Below are 19348 nucleotides of genomic sequence, written 5' to 3'. Positions count from 1 at the left end.
AACACAATTTGTACGACGACGAAGTACCACCACTTGTGGCCACGCCACGCTCCCTCTCTCAAGCACACAGAGACACCGAGTTCAGTCTTATTGCATCATGCACATGAGTAAACGCCGACACACCTATCTCTGCCGATGTGCAGATCCCAATTTTCGTTTCGTCTTCATGCCTCTTAGCATGACGTGTTCTACCCTGCTCACCAACTTCGCCATTGTTGCCAATTGTCATTCCATTCCTGGACACACTCACGCAAACAACATTGAAAACAATTTAATAGTGCTCCAGCTCACGACTCACACTGTTCAACAGGAACGTTAATGTGGCAATGTAGCATGACGTAATGGTTGCTTCTTTTATGCAGTGCATTTTCATTGGCTAGCTAAATATGTGGCACCATTTCTGTCACAAAGAGAAAGGCAAAGTGACTGAGTTTTGTTGGATTGTTTTTTTTTTTTTTTTGTCAATTATTTATTGTGTGTGTTACCTTCAATTCATGCTTTATTGTTGAATGATCTTCTCAGAAAAATATTACAATAAATTTTAAAATTATTCAGGGGCGGTGCGTGCCTTTTCAGGCAGGCAGGGCACATTTTTATTTTTGGGTGGGGGAGGGGGGGGGCAGTTAACCTCTATATTCCTCTTTAAGGTTTTTGAGAGTAGTTCCTTGACATGGAGTAAGTAAATTGTTCGAACAATGGGTCACTATTTGGAATAAAATGTAACGTTTTGATCAAGATATATCTCCAAAGAGCATTAAATACTCACTACGTAGGAATACGAAAAATCAGCAACATATGGAACAAATTACGTGAATAAAAAAACTCGAATACTGACGTCGGAACCCTATACTCTTGCAGTAACTAAAGTTTGGGTAGATACTGGAATGATTAGGAAAATGTTACACTGTTAGCTCTGCTATAAAGGGCATGAGAAAGGAAGGAATGCCAAACGTACTTTCGACAACTACGGTAAAATCTGTGAAATTGTCAGCACCCCTCACTGCTCATCAATAACAAAATAAAACTAAGAAGTGAAGATACTAATTACAAAAATAAGAGAAAATAAAATACCTTTCTTTCCATTTATAATGATGGAAGAGCTTCTCCAGCTTCTGCGATTAATATTTTCCTTCGTACGATGAACTGTGATGACAATGATGGTGAATGAAGCCTATATGCATCGTCTATCTCCAGGCGAGTGGCTGCTCCTCGTCTTTTAATGCAGGGAGGGAGCATGGACTTCGATTCCACACAAAGTTATATAGTGCAGACTAGTTGATTCACTATAATATGCCAAAATTTCACACTTTTAACACTGGGGGAGGGGATCTTGCTCCTCATCCTTTCTGCACCTCACCATGCCAATAATGTAAACCAATATTAATGTGTTATGTCTTTGTATAAGAAGTCCATTCTGCGGTTCTTCAAGCATGCAAACTTCTCCATTACTCTTTTGTTGAAGTCCGGAATTTCACGAACAAGTTCTTTTTCGATAGATAGCATGGCCAATGCATTTAATCTCTTCTCTTTCATGGTGTTACGCATAAAAGTTTTAATGTGCTTTAGCGTAGAGAAGCACCTTTCTGATTCCGCAGTATTCATGGGAGTGGTTACAATAACACGTAACAGCTTCACAATTTCAGCGTATACTCCTAAGTTGTTATGAAGGAAAAACTGAAGGAGGGAGGTTGCTCCACCACTGATTCTGAAATCTTTTCTCGTGTACAACGTAGTTAGTTGAGTTTTCAGCCATGGCTTATTTAGAAAGGGGTATGCATCAACAGCAGCGTTTACCTCACATTCAGGAAATTTTAGGTCATATGTCTCAAACTTATTTGAGCTAAAAAGTGTTGAAGCCACAAGATGCCCTGTGAATGAGAAGCGCTCACGGGCTTGCGTTGTTATGGTATCACAAACTTCTAGAGATGCCGCTAGCTTCCCTGTTGCCGAGTTCGATTCACGCCGACGTTTTGGATCACTTCCTTCCTCGGATGAACGTTCTCTTCCGGATATGCCATTTCTCACGTCCGTGACTGCATTTTCGAATTTCTTTATAGCAGCATGCACTTGTACTGGGTCCGTGTTCGTTTTCTGAACTTCGGCGTACAAGTGGTCAACATGCGGTATGATTTTGTGAAAGAGTGATAGCCAATACATAAAGGTGTTGTTTTTCAATTGATAACATAGACCAGCTGCCTCTCGAATTGTCACACCGTCGAATTCGGCACTGTGTTCTATTTTCTCAAGACATTCAATAATTTCCGTCCTGTATTCAAATATTGTGTTCACCAGTCTGCTATTGAAATTCCACCGCGTAGAAATCGCCCTAGGCAACCCCTTTGATGCAACTGATTCTAAAGCAGCAATTCTCTGAGGTGACCTCGAAAAGAATGATGCAAAGCCAGTAAGATGCATGAAAAATGTCCTGACCCCACTTATATGCAGAGTAGCCTGTTGCATGGTGAGATTTAATTGATGGGCATAGCAATGAATAAAATATGCACATTCATAATGCTTCCTAATAAGTGTTTGAACACCTGCATGTTGCCCACTCATTACAGCTGCCCCATCGAAGCACTGAGCAATTAATTTATAGGGCTTATCTTTTAAGAACTGACCTATTTCGGATAACAATATTTCTGCAATATCGTTTGCTCTGGCACGAGCAGGATTAAAAAATCTCCAGAATCGTTCGTAAACTTTTCCAGATCTCTTGTAGCGGAAAATGAGAACAAGTTGTAGCTGTGAAGAAGAATCTGTAGTTTCATCAGCCTGAATTGCAACAAAATGAGCATTTTCTATCTGAATGTTTATTTCTTTTCTGCATACTTCCAAAATGCAGTCCAAAATTTCATTTTGAACCGTGCTTGAGGTTCCCTTAAATACACTAGCAGACTCAAGATGTTCTTTCAATGATGAATCAAGTTCTGCCGCAAAATTTACAAGGCCAAGAAATATTCCTCTGTTAAGTGAATCTGCAGATTCATCATGACCTCTCAATGCACATTCAAATACACCGCAAAATTTAATGCAGTCTATAATAGTTGATAGAATTTTCCTGTTCTTGTCAACCATATCATTGTGCCGTTTCACTGCTATTCGATATGATGAGTCCAGTTGTTTAGCAATGCTTACACGACCCAGTAATGCAAGATCCGTACATGCATTAATGTGCAATTTGGAAGATTCATGGCTTTTTATCTTTTCTGACAAATGTTTCATGTCCTTTATACCTGTACGTGTCCAAGCAAAGTCGCCCCCAAACAAAATACAAGGAATGCAAAATAAAGCGGTGCGTTTATCGCAACCACAAAGCCACACTTTTCGTTGATACCAGTCCATGTTAAAATTTCGATTTACTTGCTTTCCCTTACGTGTTGTTGTATGCTGAATTGAAATATTTGGTCAATGTGGTCCTAGTAGCTTTATCTGCAGTTTCTCTTCCATTGTCAATGAATTGAAAGGCGTAGATATTAAAGTTTCTACATGATTCAATGTCATTTTATCGTCACAAAATGTCTTCCAAAATAATGAAAAGAAATATTCTATATTCACCAAGTATCCACTAATATCAATGACTAACTTGGAAGATGATGCAGCGTTAAGTTCAGTAACAACACTTTACATTGGCCATGTACCCCCAAAAATTTCGTTTATACTTACGAAGATATTCTGCATGTCAAGTTGCTGGAACACAGACACAATCACACAAATAAATAAATATGTACAATAACTATAAACTCGCGAGAAACTAATTATTTCGTAAGCGACCAATACACCCAGACGGAACGCAACGCAAACTCACACACTAACTCAAATCCAAATCCGTATTACAATGGGAAGAAAGGAGGATCTTTTTGAAAATATGAGGGACTAGTTTGAGCAATAAAAAGTGTTGTCAACTTTTCAGGTCACCGGAACAAGCACGAAAAAAAGCATTCGAGGGATTTTTTATCTTATTGCTGTAGGCTGGAAGAACAAATGAACTGCCTGCCAAGCGTTGGAAACACTGAACGGTGAACGAGGCAAACATGAATGGACAGGGCACCTCGTTCACTGCCCAGAGACTGCTACGAATTTTGCGCCTTTCCATTGTGAGGGGACCGTCAGTTGGGTCCCTTGCCTATGCTGTAAATGTTTGGATCAGTCAGTGACGTCCGGGGCAGAGCCGAGATTGGACTCTCTCCAACAGGACGGAGAAATATATTAACCTCGCACAGGGTGCATACCCTGTAAGTCTGGTTGCAGCAACGTAGGAGTTGAGGGAAAAAACAAAAATTTTAGTTACGCGTATATGCTGTAAATGTAAATGGCGTCTCTTCAGATGAACTTTTTATGTTAAAATTGTTGTGGGGCAGTGCCCTAGTTGCCCTTTATGTAGCATCGCCACTGAAATTATTATTACTCGTACCTTTATATTTTTAGAACTTGACCTACAAAGCATGCTTGCTAACATGTTCATTTTTTCGCTTAACAAACGTGTATAGAGGTGTACAAAGCATGCAGTCAAATGTACAATATCTACATATTAATAGTGTTTATACCAGCAGACAGATATTATTAATGATTTGACTGTAGAGTTCTTCACTCTTCTTCTACAAAGAAAGTATCTACGCTTCCGCCTCATAACAGCATTTCCCCCACATGGAATTGATTTTTATTAGAAGCAAGCCAAATCTGTAGTGCTTGTTCGTTAATTTATTTCGTAAGCACCATTGTTCCAATCATTTCCGTGCTTTCGAGCGCGGCACTCTTGTAGTTCTATATTTGAACGCCAGGATGTGAGACAATCGACGTGGTTTGAAACTATGAAACTATTTTTCCACACTTCAGCATTACCAACAATCTATTTTAGAGTACCAACTAGCGATTTGCTAACTCCCAGTTACTTTTACATTGAAAAAAACGGTGATGGTTAAGAGTGGCGATTATCTCCAACTGACAGATAATTAACAGAAAGAATAACTGGACATAGAAAAACCGGCCCTAACAAAAATAAGTATTTTAAGAAGTTAGTCAAGCGATTACTTTATAACTAGGAACATAGTCCTTCCTTGGATTATTAACAGATTTGTTATTAATCATTATTATTAGAAAACAAGTATTCTTGGCATTATGTTTAAAACATTTTATTTGTTTAAAATATGTCTTTTTTTTTAGTTCTTGTTTAAAACAAATGAACACAAATGTTGCCAACCCTGATTCCAACACCATCTTCGGGAAATGGCTGAACTTCAGATGATTTACGTCCCATAGAATAAGATTGGAAATCTCCACGTTAAAAGTGTAATTTTAATATATTTCATTTCAGCGCCATCATCGGGGAAATGGCTGAACTACAGATTATTTACGTCCATAGAATAAGATTGAATACCTACATGTTCAAAGCGTAATTTGAATATAGTTGATTCCAGCATCATCATCAAGAAATTGCTGAACTACAGATTATTTACGTCCCATAGAATAAGATTGAATAGATCCATGTTAAAAGCGTAATTTTAATACAGTTGATTCCAGCACCATCGTTGGGAAATGGCTGAACTAGATATTATTTACATTCCATAGAATAAAATTGGGAACCGGCATGTTTATAGGGTAATTTTAATATATTGAAACATGCGCCATCATCGGGAAATTCTTGAACTACACATTTATCTCCCTTTGGGAATGGATACATACCTCCAAAGGGAGGTAAGTGATTTATAGTTCTGCTACTTCTCAATGACGGCACTGAAATCAACTATATTAAAATTACCCTTTAAACTTGCTAGTTTCCAATCTTATTCTATGGGACGTAAATAATCTGTAAATCAGCCATTTCCCGATGATGGCGCTGGAATCAAATACATTAAAACCGTGCTTTGAAGTATCAGGCATCCAAAGTTATTCTATGGAACGCAGGGTTGGCATGTTTAAAACAAAAGTGTTTTAAGCAACTTGTTTTAAACATTTAAAATACAAAGCTTTGTTTTTTTCACGTTTAAAACAAAGTGTGTTAAACATGTTTTTTTCAGACTTATTTAAACACATTTTGACACTTGACGTTTGTTTCTTTGTGGTTATTTGAGAGTTTTGTAAATTTGCATTTTCATTTAATCCGTGATTTTGTTTATTGTGCATATAAATCTGTTCAGTGTGACTGAAAATGTACATGGATTAACAAAGAAACATATTGTGATGAATACCCATGGGCCACGTTTAAAAACACCTGGCTATGTTTTTTTTTTTTAAAGTGTTTAGAACATTTTTAAAATTGAATACTATGTGGATGAAACAGTTTTGTTCCTCTCTTAACATATTGCACACTTGTTAATGTCAATATTTAGTTGCATTCACGATAAAATATACTTAAAAAAATAAAAATAAATTAGCTACCATGTCGTCTGAGTGGGGCGTAGCAACTGTGGAGTTCTCGAACAACTAACATGCGAGATTTGAAACTAAAGTAAATATGTATTTTAGGAAGTTATTCAAGCATTGACTTTATAATAAGAACACAGTCCATCCTTGGATGATTAAGATATGCTTTTTCATTATTATTCTTAGAAAATAAGTCGTCTTGGCATTATGTTTTAAATGTTATATTTGTTTAAAACATGTTTTTTTGATTCATGATTAAAACCAAAAAAACTGTTTGTTTCTTTTATAAAAAAACACAAATTTTGCCAACCCTGCTAGCGATGAAAACTACCTTAATGTTTTACGGCTATGGCCATTTGGCAAGCAATGGGACATTGCTACTTGAGAAACCCTGTAGGTGTCTTGGGGTGAATAAATGCTCAGTCTCCACGGTGTAATTTTTCAAAAGGAACAGAAAATCTGATATTTCCTCTGCTCTTTAGTTGGTTCCTATATACGAGGGTTGGGGCAAAAGTCATTGCAACTATTTTTTTCTTGCAGATACCAGCCCGGTTGGAAAATGCGACATATACAGATGAAAGGACGAGGGGGGAACTACATGTGGGGACAGTTAAAACACGCGAACATTTTGTCTCACATATTTATTACGATAGTGTACAGGACAATACTGGTTTGATCGTGCAAGACAATTACATACCTGTTCTACAGTTGACAGAACAGAACTGGGGCTAAAGGCCCTCAAAGTAGTCACCTGCCATGTGCACCACATGCTGCCAACGATGTGGGAGACTCTGAATACCATCTGCGTCACCATTGGCCGCACCATGTGTGAATCGGGTCATCTGTTGTTGCACAGCATTGGCAATGTCGTCTCGTGTCGCAAACCGCCTTCCACGTAGTGGTTCCTTAACCTTCGGTATGAGATGAAAGTCACAGGGTGAAATGTCAGGAGAGTATGGCGGGTGCTCCAATTCTTCCCATCCCCAGCGGTGCAGTTGCCGCCGTACACACTTTGCTTTATGTGGTCTAGCGTTGTCGTGCAGGATGATTGCACTGTCCAGAAGGTCCGGACGTGTGTCCCGAACGCCACGTCGTACCTGTCGCACGAGGAAGTTTCTGTAGTACTCTACTGTCACTGTTCTGCCATGTGGAACGAAGTGGCACACAATGACACCTCTGACATCATACGCGACGATCACCATCAATTTCACGGTGGAAGGATTCTGACGGAACTTCTTCGGCCTTGGTGATCCGGAATGTCGCCACTCCGCGGACCGACGTTTGAGTTCCGGTTCGTATGCCCTGGCCCAAAATTCATCGATGGCGATTATTCGTGACAGGAGTGGTCGCCGTCCTGTTGCAAGCATGCTAGGTGGTCGGAGCATGTTGCATATCGCATCCACCTTTGAATTTCCGTCAGTGCATGTGGTACCCACCGCGATGCGATTTTGCGCAGTAGCAGCTCTGTCCACAATATCCTGTGGATGGTGCGTTTCTCGTAGCCACTTGCCCTCTCTAACTCCAGTAGCGTCCATCGTCTGTCTTCCTGCAGGAGCTGCTCGATGACGGCACGTGGCACGTTGGTCCCCCCACTGACAGGTCGTCCCGAGCGTTGCTGATCACCGCAACTTTCGTTCCCACCATGCTACTGTCCGGTATGGGAGAGCATTATCCCCAACGGCATCCACCAATTCACTGTGACAATCTCTTGCATTTAACCCTCGGCGAACGGCTAGTTTGATGTACGAGCGCTGCTCAACACGGGTTACGTCCATCTCGCACGACGCTCGCCACACAACTGATTTCACTGCGCTCTCTGTGCTACTTCCTGAAATCACAGAGCCATCTGTTGTTGTGCATACACACTATGCCTGCATGGCTTCCACGCGACACATAGCACTTTGTGCTGCGCTCACATATCTGCAAGAAAAAAAAACTGTTGCAATGACTTTTGCCCCAACCCTCGTATTAACATGGGAATAGCGATCTGCTTCTATGCATGAAGAACAATAGTATGCAAGTAGAGTATGTAATAAGCGTACACGATGCAGTCTACGTAAACAACATGGTGACAAGCTTGGGCTTCACAACTGGTGCTGTAGAAGTGAAATCAAATTATCCAACACCTGTTCCATGATGCAGAGTTCCAACGATCGCATCCCCGCTGGACCAAAAACTATTTTTCAAAGGCTTGCAGCCATCCTAAAGCCGTTCACCTCTATATTATTACCACATGCTGACTAGTGTGATCCTCAAGAAGCAAGGGAAAACAACGTCAAAGTAAAGTATAATGTAGCGCAGTGGTTGGGACATGTGCTCCATATTCCAGAGGTCCCAAGGATCGAATCCACGAAGCGGCGAGAACTTTTTCAAGAACCTTCAATCATCATCAAAATTAGACTGGTTCAATCAGCAGACTACTGTGATCGACAAGTCCTCGGATAAGCCAGCCAATCTCGAACATAAGTATGGCAGTAAACTAGAAATTGAAAAGAGAAGTTGATAATGCGGTGAAAAATGTATTGCCGCTGCGACAGGGATCGATCCACGGAACATGGAGCAAGTGCTTAACCACTGCACCACGATCTCCTTATTTTCCATTTCCAGATGTCAGCCTGGAAATTAAAATAAAAGAATAGCGGCATGTCCTTGAAAATTACTTCCACTGCCAGCTGGAACCGATCCTTGGACCTCTAGAATACTGACCAACTGCGCTAACCACAGCGCCACAAGATCATTCCCTTCAGAGATCTCTTCCCCAGAAGCTTTAGTTTCACAGCAGTCTGTAAAGTGTACTACCAAAATCATCCAAGTTCTTGAAAAAGTTTCTAACGACGAAGGAAACGCGATCCTTGGACTGTCCCAATGCCAATCATTCATGCAAAACACTACACAACTCTCGGATTAATTTCAAGCTTCACTTCCTGCTCGAGTCATTTGCCCTTCCTTGTGGGAGGTGGTGGAAGGGGAACTGGATCTTGTGCAAAGACCTGTTCCAACCTTTTTTTGGGGGGGGGGGGATGATCTGGTGTGCAGGTATGGAAAGTGTTTTCAAAATGTCTCCCACTTCCCTGAAAGAGCGGGTCATAAAATCATTAACAGCATCTCCTACCACTATATCTGTGTTCAACAAGAAGCAGGAAAATGAGAAAAATGTATTTCTTAGGGTTCCTGCCACTGAAAATTCAAGACCATTATTTCAAACTGAAGGCTCGTCATCAAAGTAAAATTTTCAGCAAATACAGAACGGTTTGCCCGGGCCACATGAATGTTTGGGGAGAGGGGGCTCTGCTCCCCTCCCTAAGGATGTCCCTGACAAGGTCAGTTATCATGATTTTATTTGTTATGACTTGAGTGCAACCATGTATTCAATTTTCATAGTAATTAATTGATCTACTTCAAAGGCAACTTGTACAACAAACAGCAAACTTTACGTAACCTTGCGGGAAGCATCTAAACATGGCCACATGGGAGGGTTGGTCAACACAAGTGACAAGATCCTGTCTGCATACAATCAGCAGCAAACAGTAGGCAAAAATCTCATTGCTATTCTCATCATTTTTTACTCCAAAACCTATGGTGATTGTAATGAATATAATTCTGCTTTGCTTATTGAGTTGTTTTTTTACCCAATTTATGATCCTCACAATGCATAACATGCAGTGAATGAACACTGTGATAGACAATGTGCCTACAATTAACTTTGCTGTCAGTTGTACAGATAATAGTAGTTAAATTGTTCATGCCTAGTTTCATTCTTTTTTATTCTACAAGGTAACCAAAAAAGTTCTTGCCACTTTTGACATCCCATTAATCATGCGCTCACAGAGAGGAAACGAAATGATGCACCTGCCTGCCAAGCGATTGGGAGTTAGTCTGACCATCGACTGTCAGTATACTGCTTTTGTTACAACCTGTCCCGCATCCCGCACTTGCTGATCGCCAGCTTTTCTAGCAGAAAGCACGCGGCGTTGCTGCTGCAGACCGCGTGAACTCCGTGCTGGGGAAAACCGAAGCCAGGCAGCGAGTAATATACACAGAAATGTACAAATGTACACGGTTGCGAATAAAATACGCGAAAATATACAAATATACATGGCTGCGAATTAAATACGCGGAAATGAACGGCTGCGTATAACATACGAGGAAATGCACAAATATACACAACATGCAAATAAGAATAATTAGAATGAAGAATGGAAAAAGCAACAAAATTAATGAATTTTCTTACCTTAATTTAGCAGAGAGGTTGCACTACGAGATCTTCGTCCTCACTATGGGATCTTTGTTCTTCATCGTCTTCGTCCGTGTTTAGATCGATAACAAATCTATCAATAATATCATCCATTAGTTGGTCTCTATTGAAATAAAATTCTTCTGCTTCTTGAACATGTGCGCAAACTTTGCTCCAATTCTCCTTTGATATTTTATTTACTGATGTGTGTAACAAACGATTCGATGGCCGAAAGTTTAAATTTGGTGTTTGTTTGGCGATGTATCCCTTGACTTGTGACCATATAAGTTCTATTGCATTAAAATCACAATGGTATGGCAGCAATCGCACTATTGTATGGCCATTCACTTGTGCCAACGTGTCGATTTCGTATTGCTTGAAATTGGGTTTCTTTTCACACACGAGTTTATAAAGTTGTGGTTTCGTCATATCAGCATCATAAAAAATGTTGTGTTCCTGTAGCCATAACTGAAGTTCGCCCTTTCTCGATTTTGATGTGGGTGCTTTATTAATTTATCTTGAATGATATGGAGCATTATCAATTACTATTACGGAGTTTGGAGGAATGTTGGGAAGTAGCTGATCCGTGAACCACTTTTTATACCTGTCGCTGTCCATTTCCTCGTGGTAATCTTTGGTGGATCTGGACCTAAACACGAGTAAGGCATTTGTGACGAAGCCTAACGAAGACCCTGCGTGAACGACGATGACCCTTTAACCTTTCCCTAAAGGCATGTTTACAGGGAGTGGTTTGTCGCCCTCGAGCCATATCTTTGATTTGGTATGGCCAGAATTCACCCACGTTACGTCCGTGTAAACAATGTGTCGACCGGTTGCTCACAAACGTCTCATTGTCCGTAGAAAATGATTTCTTCGAACCACAATGTCGTTTCTTTCCATTAAGAAAGTTCTGCCGCCTTCATTTTTTTAATATACAAAACCCATATTTCGAAGAACATTTCTAAATTACCACAAAGCACCTTCAAAATTTATTTCTCTCCTCACTTGTTTGTAAATATCACTTACACTGGGAATACAATCAGTTTTGTACATATTGTATATTGTGCGTCGTATGTAATCACAATCAAAATCATCCACATCACATTTTCTTATCTTTGCATATTTTCTCTTCTTTCCAGGCATCTTGAGTGGAGAGTTTCTACCATCATCCGCTTCCTTCTCTCTCAGAATTCATCGGACAGTTTTTGTGCTAAGACCCGTTGCTTTGGCTGCCCTTTCCACAACAAGGCTTACCAACAGAAAGCTCTTATTCTTTCGGCACACCTCGAATTCCTCCTTCATGAAAGCATAGACACGAGTAACCAACTCTCTAGCGTCCGACTGCAGCGGTTTTACCTTCCTGATTGTTCCAGCTAAAATGACACTAAACACAAAAATGACACAAGCAAATATTACCAGAATAAATTCCATCCTGGATATTTCAAAAAACAAGAATACACAAATCAGCACACCACACTAATCAGCACCAAGCTTACAAAAAAAGCTTCTTCAAGACACAAACAAAAGACACATGAGAGTTAGACCGCAACGTGGCAACATCATTTGTGTAAGCGCCTCTCTTCTGGCTTCCATTCGCTTCTCACTGTCCCGACTTTTTCCTCGGGACAGGTTCAAACAAACGCCGTATAATACAGGCACGTTGCACACACACAGCAGTCCTAGCTCGTCCAGTATCGAAGAGAAAAGGAGGTATCGAAGCAGCTTGTTCGCGTGTGTTTGTTGTATGACTTTAAAGTGGGCCTGTCAGCTGCCGCATTTGCCAGGCATTTGGGGAGAATGTTGTGAACGAACGCACTGCCAGGCATTGGTTCTAGAAATTCCGTTCGGGAGATGTGACCTTTCGGATAAACCTCGCAGTTGACGATCACATGTGTTGGATGACGAAGGTCCTGAAAGCAGCCATTGAGGAGGATAGTGGTCTAACGTGTGATGAACTTGTAAAAAGGTTCCATGTTTCCGCTGAAACAGTCAAACTGCACCTGCATTGGATAGCGAAGTCATACAAGTTAAGCAAGTGGGTACGCCACACATTGTCGGCAGCCAACAAGAAACAACGAATGACAGCCTGTTTGTCCTTGCTCACTCGGCACCTGAACGCACTCATATTTGATAGCTTGCTCACTGGTGGTTGTCGCCACGTGACCCTGTTTCTCACACCTCAAGACCACCTCTGCACCCATGAAAGGTTATGCTCTCTCTATGGTGGAATTGTCGGCAAGTGGTGCATTACGAGTTCCTTCCACCTGGTCAGATCATTATTGCTGACCTCTACTCTCAGCAGTTGCAAAGGGTGCATTGCAGTAGGAGCCGGCATTGGTGAATCTCAAGGGTGTGCTGTTCCTGCATGACACTGCCAAGCAACATGTGGCAAAGAGGACCCGGGAGACCCTTCAGCAACTTGGCTGGGAGACACTGTGCCATCCACCATATTCACCTGACCTTGCAAAAACAGATTACCACCTGTTTCATTCCCTCGATAACCACCTCCGTGGGAGATCCTTCGGAAATGAGGGAGACCTACGGAACACTCTCACGGATTTCTTTGCATCCAAGCCCACAGAGTTTTTTCACCAGGGTATTGTGCAGCTGCAGGAACATTGGCAAAAGGTGTTGGATGCTGATGGAGATTACTTTGAAACCTAAAGGTGTGCACCGTCCACTGTATTGCTCTTTGTTTATCACTGCTCTAGAACGGCAAGAACGTTTTTGGTTACCTTGTACATTGTGTTGTTTTAAGGAATGCAATTCTGTTTATGCATAGCAGATGTCATCTGCTTTTGATGTTTTTATTTCAATTCATTATCATCATTCAGACATTGTGCTGAATGAAAATGGCATTGAACAAGTGTATACTATTACTATACCCAGTGGGTATATACATAATGCCTAGATGGTTTGTGCTTATGAAGTCATAATAATGAATGACGAAATGACTAGGGAGGGTGGGTTCTCATTTAATATACTGTTAAATAATAGCTGGGCCAGAAAAAAAGGAGTAAGGAGCCAATTGCACTTGATATACCACAATCTACGACATAAAATTCATATTTGGGTTAACAGTGCACTTATTTATTTTCTTCTTGCTTGCTTGGGATTAATTTTGGATCACACAACTGTATCCCCCCCTTTAGTTGCCTTTTGTAGTTAACCCTCCAAATGCAAAACTGATTCCATTTATTTCTCAAAATGCACATCCTTATCTTTGCTTTATTGACAGCAAGATGGACAAATTCAAACCTTGAAATAACCTTGGGGAAAAATACTACTGAAAATAAAGGATGTATGACGAGATCTGCTAATTTTGAAGTAGGTGGCACTTCACCACATTTTAATGTACAAAATGTTTTTATTAAATTATCCTTATGCACATTAGTATTAAAAGAAATGTGTTTGTGCATTTCTGTCACGTGGCGCTTGCCCTCATCAACAGCTTTTGCCGCACCAATACATTCCAAGCTGGAAGTGATATATGTGTACATGTTTGTTACCATGAGAACCGTGATGTTACTGCTTGGAGCTGCAAGATTTGCCATTAAAAGACCAAAGAGCTGAAGGTAGAGAAAGCAAGCTCTGAACTTGGCCTTCGAGGAGTTGAACTTGGTGCATATTGTTACCCATGTCGTTTCCTTTTTTGCAGTTTTAAGAGAAATATGAATCATGTTTATTAGTGTGTTTTGTTAGAAACACAATTTTCTCATTGGAAAGATGAAGATAACAAGGATATTTTACATACAGTGTGTTTTACATTACCTCATTTTTTTCTACTAGCACTTCAACGAACTCCAGAGCCACCAGCTGCCCCCCCCCCACATACTTCTCGTTTTTACAAAGTCCCACCAATCATTGCACCCAGGACCACTCGCACGAAAATAAGAGTTCAAAGAAAGCATTCAGCAGCCCAGATAGAATTAATTGCATAGTTACTGACCACTTTGAAGAAAAGACTATGTTGTGTGTGTAGTGGAATTAGTGGAATTTGAGGGTCATGTCCACTGGGAGTTTGTTCATCAATAGACGAAAACAACATTATATCAGGCATTGACACATGCAATTTATGGCATTAATGTTCACAATTGTCCGTGATACGACATTCACCACTAATTTGAAAAAAAAAAAAAAAAAGAATTTTTAGCAATGTACCTGGTTGTAGCATGTTTTGTATCACTCAATGTTTCAACCACAAAACATTGGTCTTCTGTAGGAAGCAGTAGAAAATTCTTAGGGTGAAATCATATGGCACAAAAGGTTAAAATGTTCTAGTAAAAATTTTGTTGAACAGAAAGGAGCTGGCTGCTAAAACAAGTTTTATCGGAAATGTTTCAAGGCAGGTGGAAGTAAACTTTGTTCTTGGCCAGTTGGGAAATAAATTTACATTTCTAGAACATTTCACACAGAAATTTAAATGAAAAAAATGCAGGTTCTACCAGAACTTGACCCCCGATCTCTGACATATTATACCATTGCTCTACCAACTGTGTTATACTGAGTCAGCTCGGTTTCACCAGCACTGTTATCCTTGTGTGGAATTGTATCTGTCAGTGCTACCGCCAGGAACATCTGTTGATTGATTGATTTGGTGTTTTAAGTCCACTTTATGCACAGTAAGGCTAATCGGAACTGGACATACAGTTTAAAGTGGGATCCGAACCACTATGTGCCTCCACCGGGTGGGAAGATCTATTGCCTAACAGTCCTATAGCACTGACAAAAAGCTGCATATTTACATCATACGGAAATTGGAAGTTATTCTCAGTTCATTATATCAAAATTTAACAGTATTGTGTGCTAATGCTGAAAAACCATGGGTTTACCATGAGTAAAGACAAGACAACTTGCATTATTGCACAAATCAAAAAGGATACAATTTTTTTTAAAAAAATATATTCTACTCATGTGTATATTTGTTTTTATTTTCATTATATATAAAATATATATCTCCATGTATCTCCTTCAGAATTTGTTAAATTAAGCTTATTCAATTTATATTTTGTGCTATTTTAAAATCAAGTATATATAAATAGACTCACTTTCTTTTGCAATCTGAAATCTGCGATGCTTTTTATTCACACATACTTCATTTTCATGTATTCAAAAAAATTCTGCATAATTAAAAATGTAAGTACCTTCATTGTTTTACATAACAGTAAAACAGAAAAAATTCATTATAATAATGTCAAAAATAATTTGTTACATAATGTACAAAATTTATCATTAAAATAAGTCAACACACTGGCCCACATAATTAAAAAAACAAAAACATTTCAGTTTTCATATAATAAAGAATGTGTACAAATATGTACTGGAAACATGGCCAGAACACAATTAAGAACAATTATAACTTAATGAGTAGGGTTTCAGAAATGTTACTGTGATAGAAGATTGGTTAATACAATATTCCTGCAAGACAGTGTGACTAAATGTCTCCATTTCTTGTTTAGAAGCATCACACTAATGTTTGGTGTAATTTGCATTCCATTTGTAATTAAAATGGAAGCAGTATTGAAAAATTATGCTTCAATCGAAGCATCGTCAAATAGTAAATGAACACATATGGATACAGATCATATAGTGTCTTAGAGATTTTTTTAAATAATAAAAAAAATATACTTGTAAGTGATTTTTACTCCTGAAAGGTAATATTCCTTTGTTTCTTATTTTTCAATGTAAACTATTTTATTATGTTGGTAGTAATCTGACAACTATTATGGAAACTTTCAAGGAAAACAAATATTTAAATGTTTAAAAAGATATAGCAAGAATGATAATAATATGAAAATTTCTGCTGGTAAAGAAGTTGAACTACTTTCTCTGTAAACATCACAATATTGCACACACTTAATAATTTTTCCAATTTGTATGCAAATGCCTTTCAACCAATTGTTCTTTCTACCTTCTCTTCTTCATCTCTTGAATGTTTTACACAAACACACTTCAATCCATAGTGTCATAAAATGTAGCTTTTTTGTACAAAAAAGTTACTAATTAATATCCTTCATATTTAGTCAAATAAAACAATGAATATGTAAATAATAAACATAAGGCCACAATACAGATCAGATAAAATGAAAAAAGCAGAACAAGGGTATCTCTGAAACCACTCACTTCTGCCCTGTTTCATACTCTATGCAAACTAAAGTAGAACATTGAAACACTTTGTCTATTTCCCATAAGGGAGATGGAAGGAAAATGGACATTTCCACCGTACCAGCAATTTTCAACCTTACCTATTTATAATGTTTGAGTAAAAAAAAATAATTTACAATATTGAGGCAACTTGTGTGTAACAAGAATTGTCATATGTTTTTGACTATCAGTATGTATTTTGCATATTTGCTATGATGCTCATTCTGTGTGTGTGTGAAATAACGTACTGGTTATTTTAATCCAGCAATTGCGTACATCACAATACACATCCTACTTTTAGTTCTCTCTACAGAAAAAAAATCGAAACCTTGCATTTGTTATATAAAAACAAAGCTCAGTCTTGGTTAGTCAAAAGTGTCACTTAATAGAGTAGATCTTTGTCTTCCTTTCAGTTTTTATCTTGTCATCTGGAGACTTGCCGTCTTACTCCATAGCAGAAGTATATGCTAAAACCTACAGAAATAAAAACAAAGTATTAGTAAAGTACTTAACAAATTTGAGCAAAAAGAAAAAGAAAAGCTGGAATCTGTCCAAACATCACAAAAGATACTTAGCATTAACCTCTTAACTGGGAAATTTCCTCGTCGAAAGCCCAATCTGTCCTGGGAATTTTTGTTGATAAATTGATGAATTTCGTAAACCAATATTTTAGTTAATATTTCTGTGCTCCATGGCATACCATTTAGGTATTGTTTATTCTTTTATTGGTCCTTGTTGTACTTTTTACAATATGCGAGATTTACAACTACAATATATCTCGGATTTCTTCGGCAGGAAAAACACGCCGTCGCTTCCGATTTGCCTGAGCCATTATTGCATACGCGATAGAACTGAACGTCGGGCTGTGTTCGTTGCTTCCCGCTAACTCTAACGGTTACAACAGTCTGGAAGTCAGAGACATCTGGTGAAACAAAGAAGAAAGTAATTTGACGAAGTATCTCGTCATACACAACAGATATCAGCAGTAAGAACATGAGAACGTAGTATCCCGTCATGCCCATTATAAATCAGTAGAGCCAGAACGGAGTATTACGTCATACCCAGTTAAGAGGTTAAAACTCCAAATACAAATTGTTTAAATAAGACATATTTTACATTTGCTTTCATTCGGCTGACAAGTAGTAAGTATTAAGTCTTTACAAAATAATATGGTTCAAAATAAATATAATTGAACAGGAGGATGAAGGAGACAAAATTTAAAATGTAGAAAAATGTAAAAATCCAGGACAATTTTATAGCGACATACTTGCCTACCAACTAACAAGTTGAAACTTCCTTGCACAGCATCATTGTAGCCAAAACTAGTTTCAAAAGTAATTTTCAATTGAATCAGGTCTCTGAAAACTTTAATTGCAAAACGACAGTCGAATATTAACAAAGGAAGATAGTGAGTGCAAGGACATATTTAGGGGGGGGGGTCTGGACCCCCCTCTCCCAAAGACTAACCAAGTAGTAAAATTACATAATGAAAGTACATACTTGTTTAGCATTTGTATAATCGAGGGTTATTTATTAATGAAGAACTTTGAATGGCAGTACAAAAGATATTAATCTGAAACTTTTATTTTTGTCATCCAGATCTTCTTTCTGTTTATTTAATAAATATTCAATTTTTTATCTATTTGGCACCGATTTCCTTGAGAGGACAGTTGCTTTCATACAAACTGTATCGATCTAAACTACACCTACACTCGATAATGAATACATGCCTTTATATCTTTATTCTTATCATCTTTTTGCTTATTCATATTATAATAGCAATACAATATTAATTTATATATTTTAATTTAAACACTTATATATTCATATTATTATTATTATTATTATTTCTGAGACACTTGGTTCGGACCCCTCCCCCCAAAATAAATTTCTAAATACGTGCCTGAGTGAGTGTTATTTTATTAGAAACATCAACTTGCATTCATCCAACTAATACCATTCACTATTGTGTACAGATTTTTTATTAGGAAAATGAACATCTATGTGGAACCAGTATCATATTAACTTTTAGCGGATTGGCTGGGATATTTATATCCTGTAGTGTATATTGCCTTCTGGACCAATTTTTGTGCAAACATTTGATTTGCTTCTTCTCTCTTAAACTTTCATTATTGGGATGCACAATGTAAAAATTTCACCTCCGCTTAAAGCACTGTCATTCTAAAGCATCCGCTCAAAAAGGAGTTTCAAGCTTACAAGGCTCCATCGACTAAAGCTTAATAAGGAACTTGATTTAATAATATCAAATTTTGTCCTGTAATTACAATGAGGCTCTTATTTACATCAATGTGTGGTTGTTCCCAATTCTTCTTTTCGTCAAAAATTGTGTTTTGAAGCTATTAAATATTTGTTTCTTACCATTTGCCTTATAATGCAGCAGTGGGCTCACACAAAAGCTAATATTACCACTCTCTCCTTTTCTGTGAATAGACCCAGATTCAATCACAGATGAGGATAATGTTAAGTGTCACTTGAACCAAAAAGTTTCAGTAAGTCACTTTGCTATTATTATTGAATTCAGTAACAAGTATTTTGGTTCTACCCATTTACCACTTTCAGAATCTTTTTATCATATAGCACTAGGCACAA

General features: G+C 38.5%; 1 protein-coding gene across 1 annotated transcript; it reads right to left on the bottom strand.

Moving 5' to 3' along the window:
• Window positions 1-1380: 1380 nt before the first annotated feature.
• On the bottom strand, window positions 1381-3222 carry LOC145986976 (zinc finger MYM-type protein 1-like). The gene has a single exon (XM_083121439.1). The coding sequence runs from the start codon at window positions 3220-3222 to the stop codon at window positions 1381-1383; it is 1842 nt and encodes a 613-aa protein (XP_082977565.1).
• Between the last annotated feature and the right edge of the window lie 16126 nt (window positions 3223-19348).

The sequence above is a fragment of the Lepisma saccharinum genome, chromosome 4, assembly GCF_977018435.1.
Source record: "Lepisma saccharinum chromosome 4, izLepSacc3.1, whole genome shotgun sequence".
NCBI classification, from domain to species: domain Eukaryota; kingdom Metazoa; phylum Arthropoda; class Insecta; order Zygentoma; family Lepismatidae; genus Lepisma; species Lepisma saccharinum.
This window is presented reverse-complemented; position numbering and strand designations above follow the sequence as displayed.

Excerpts from the sequence above, each read along its gene's own strand:
- LOC145986976 (XM_083121439.1), bottom strand. The coding sequence starts at position 3,222 with ATGAAACATTTGTCAGAAAAGATAAAAAGCCATGAATCTTCCAAATTG.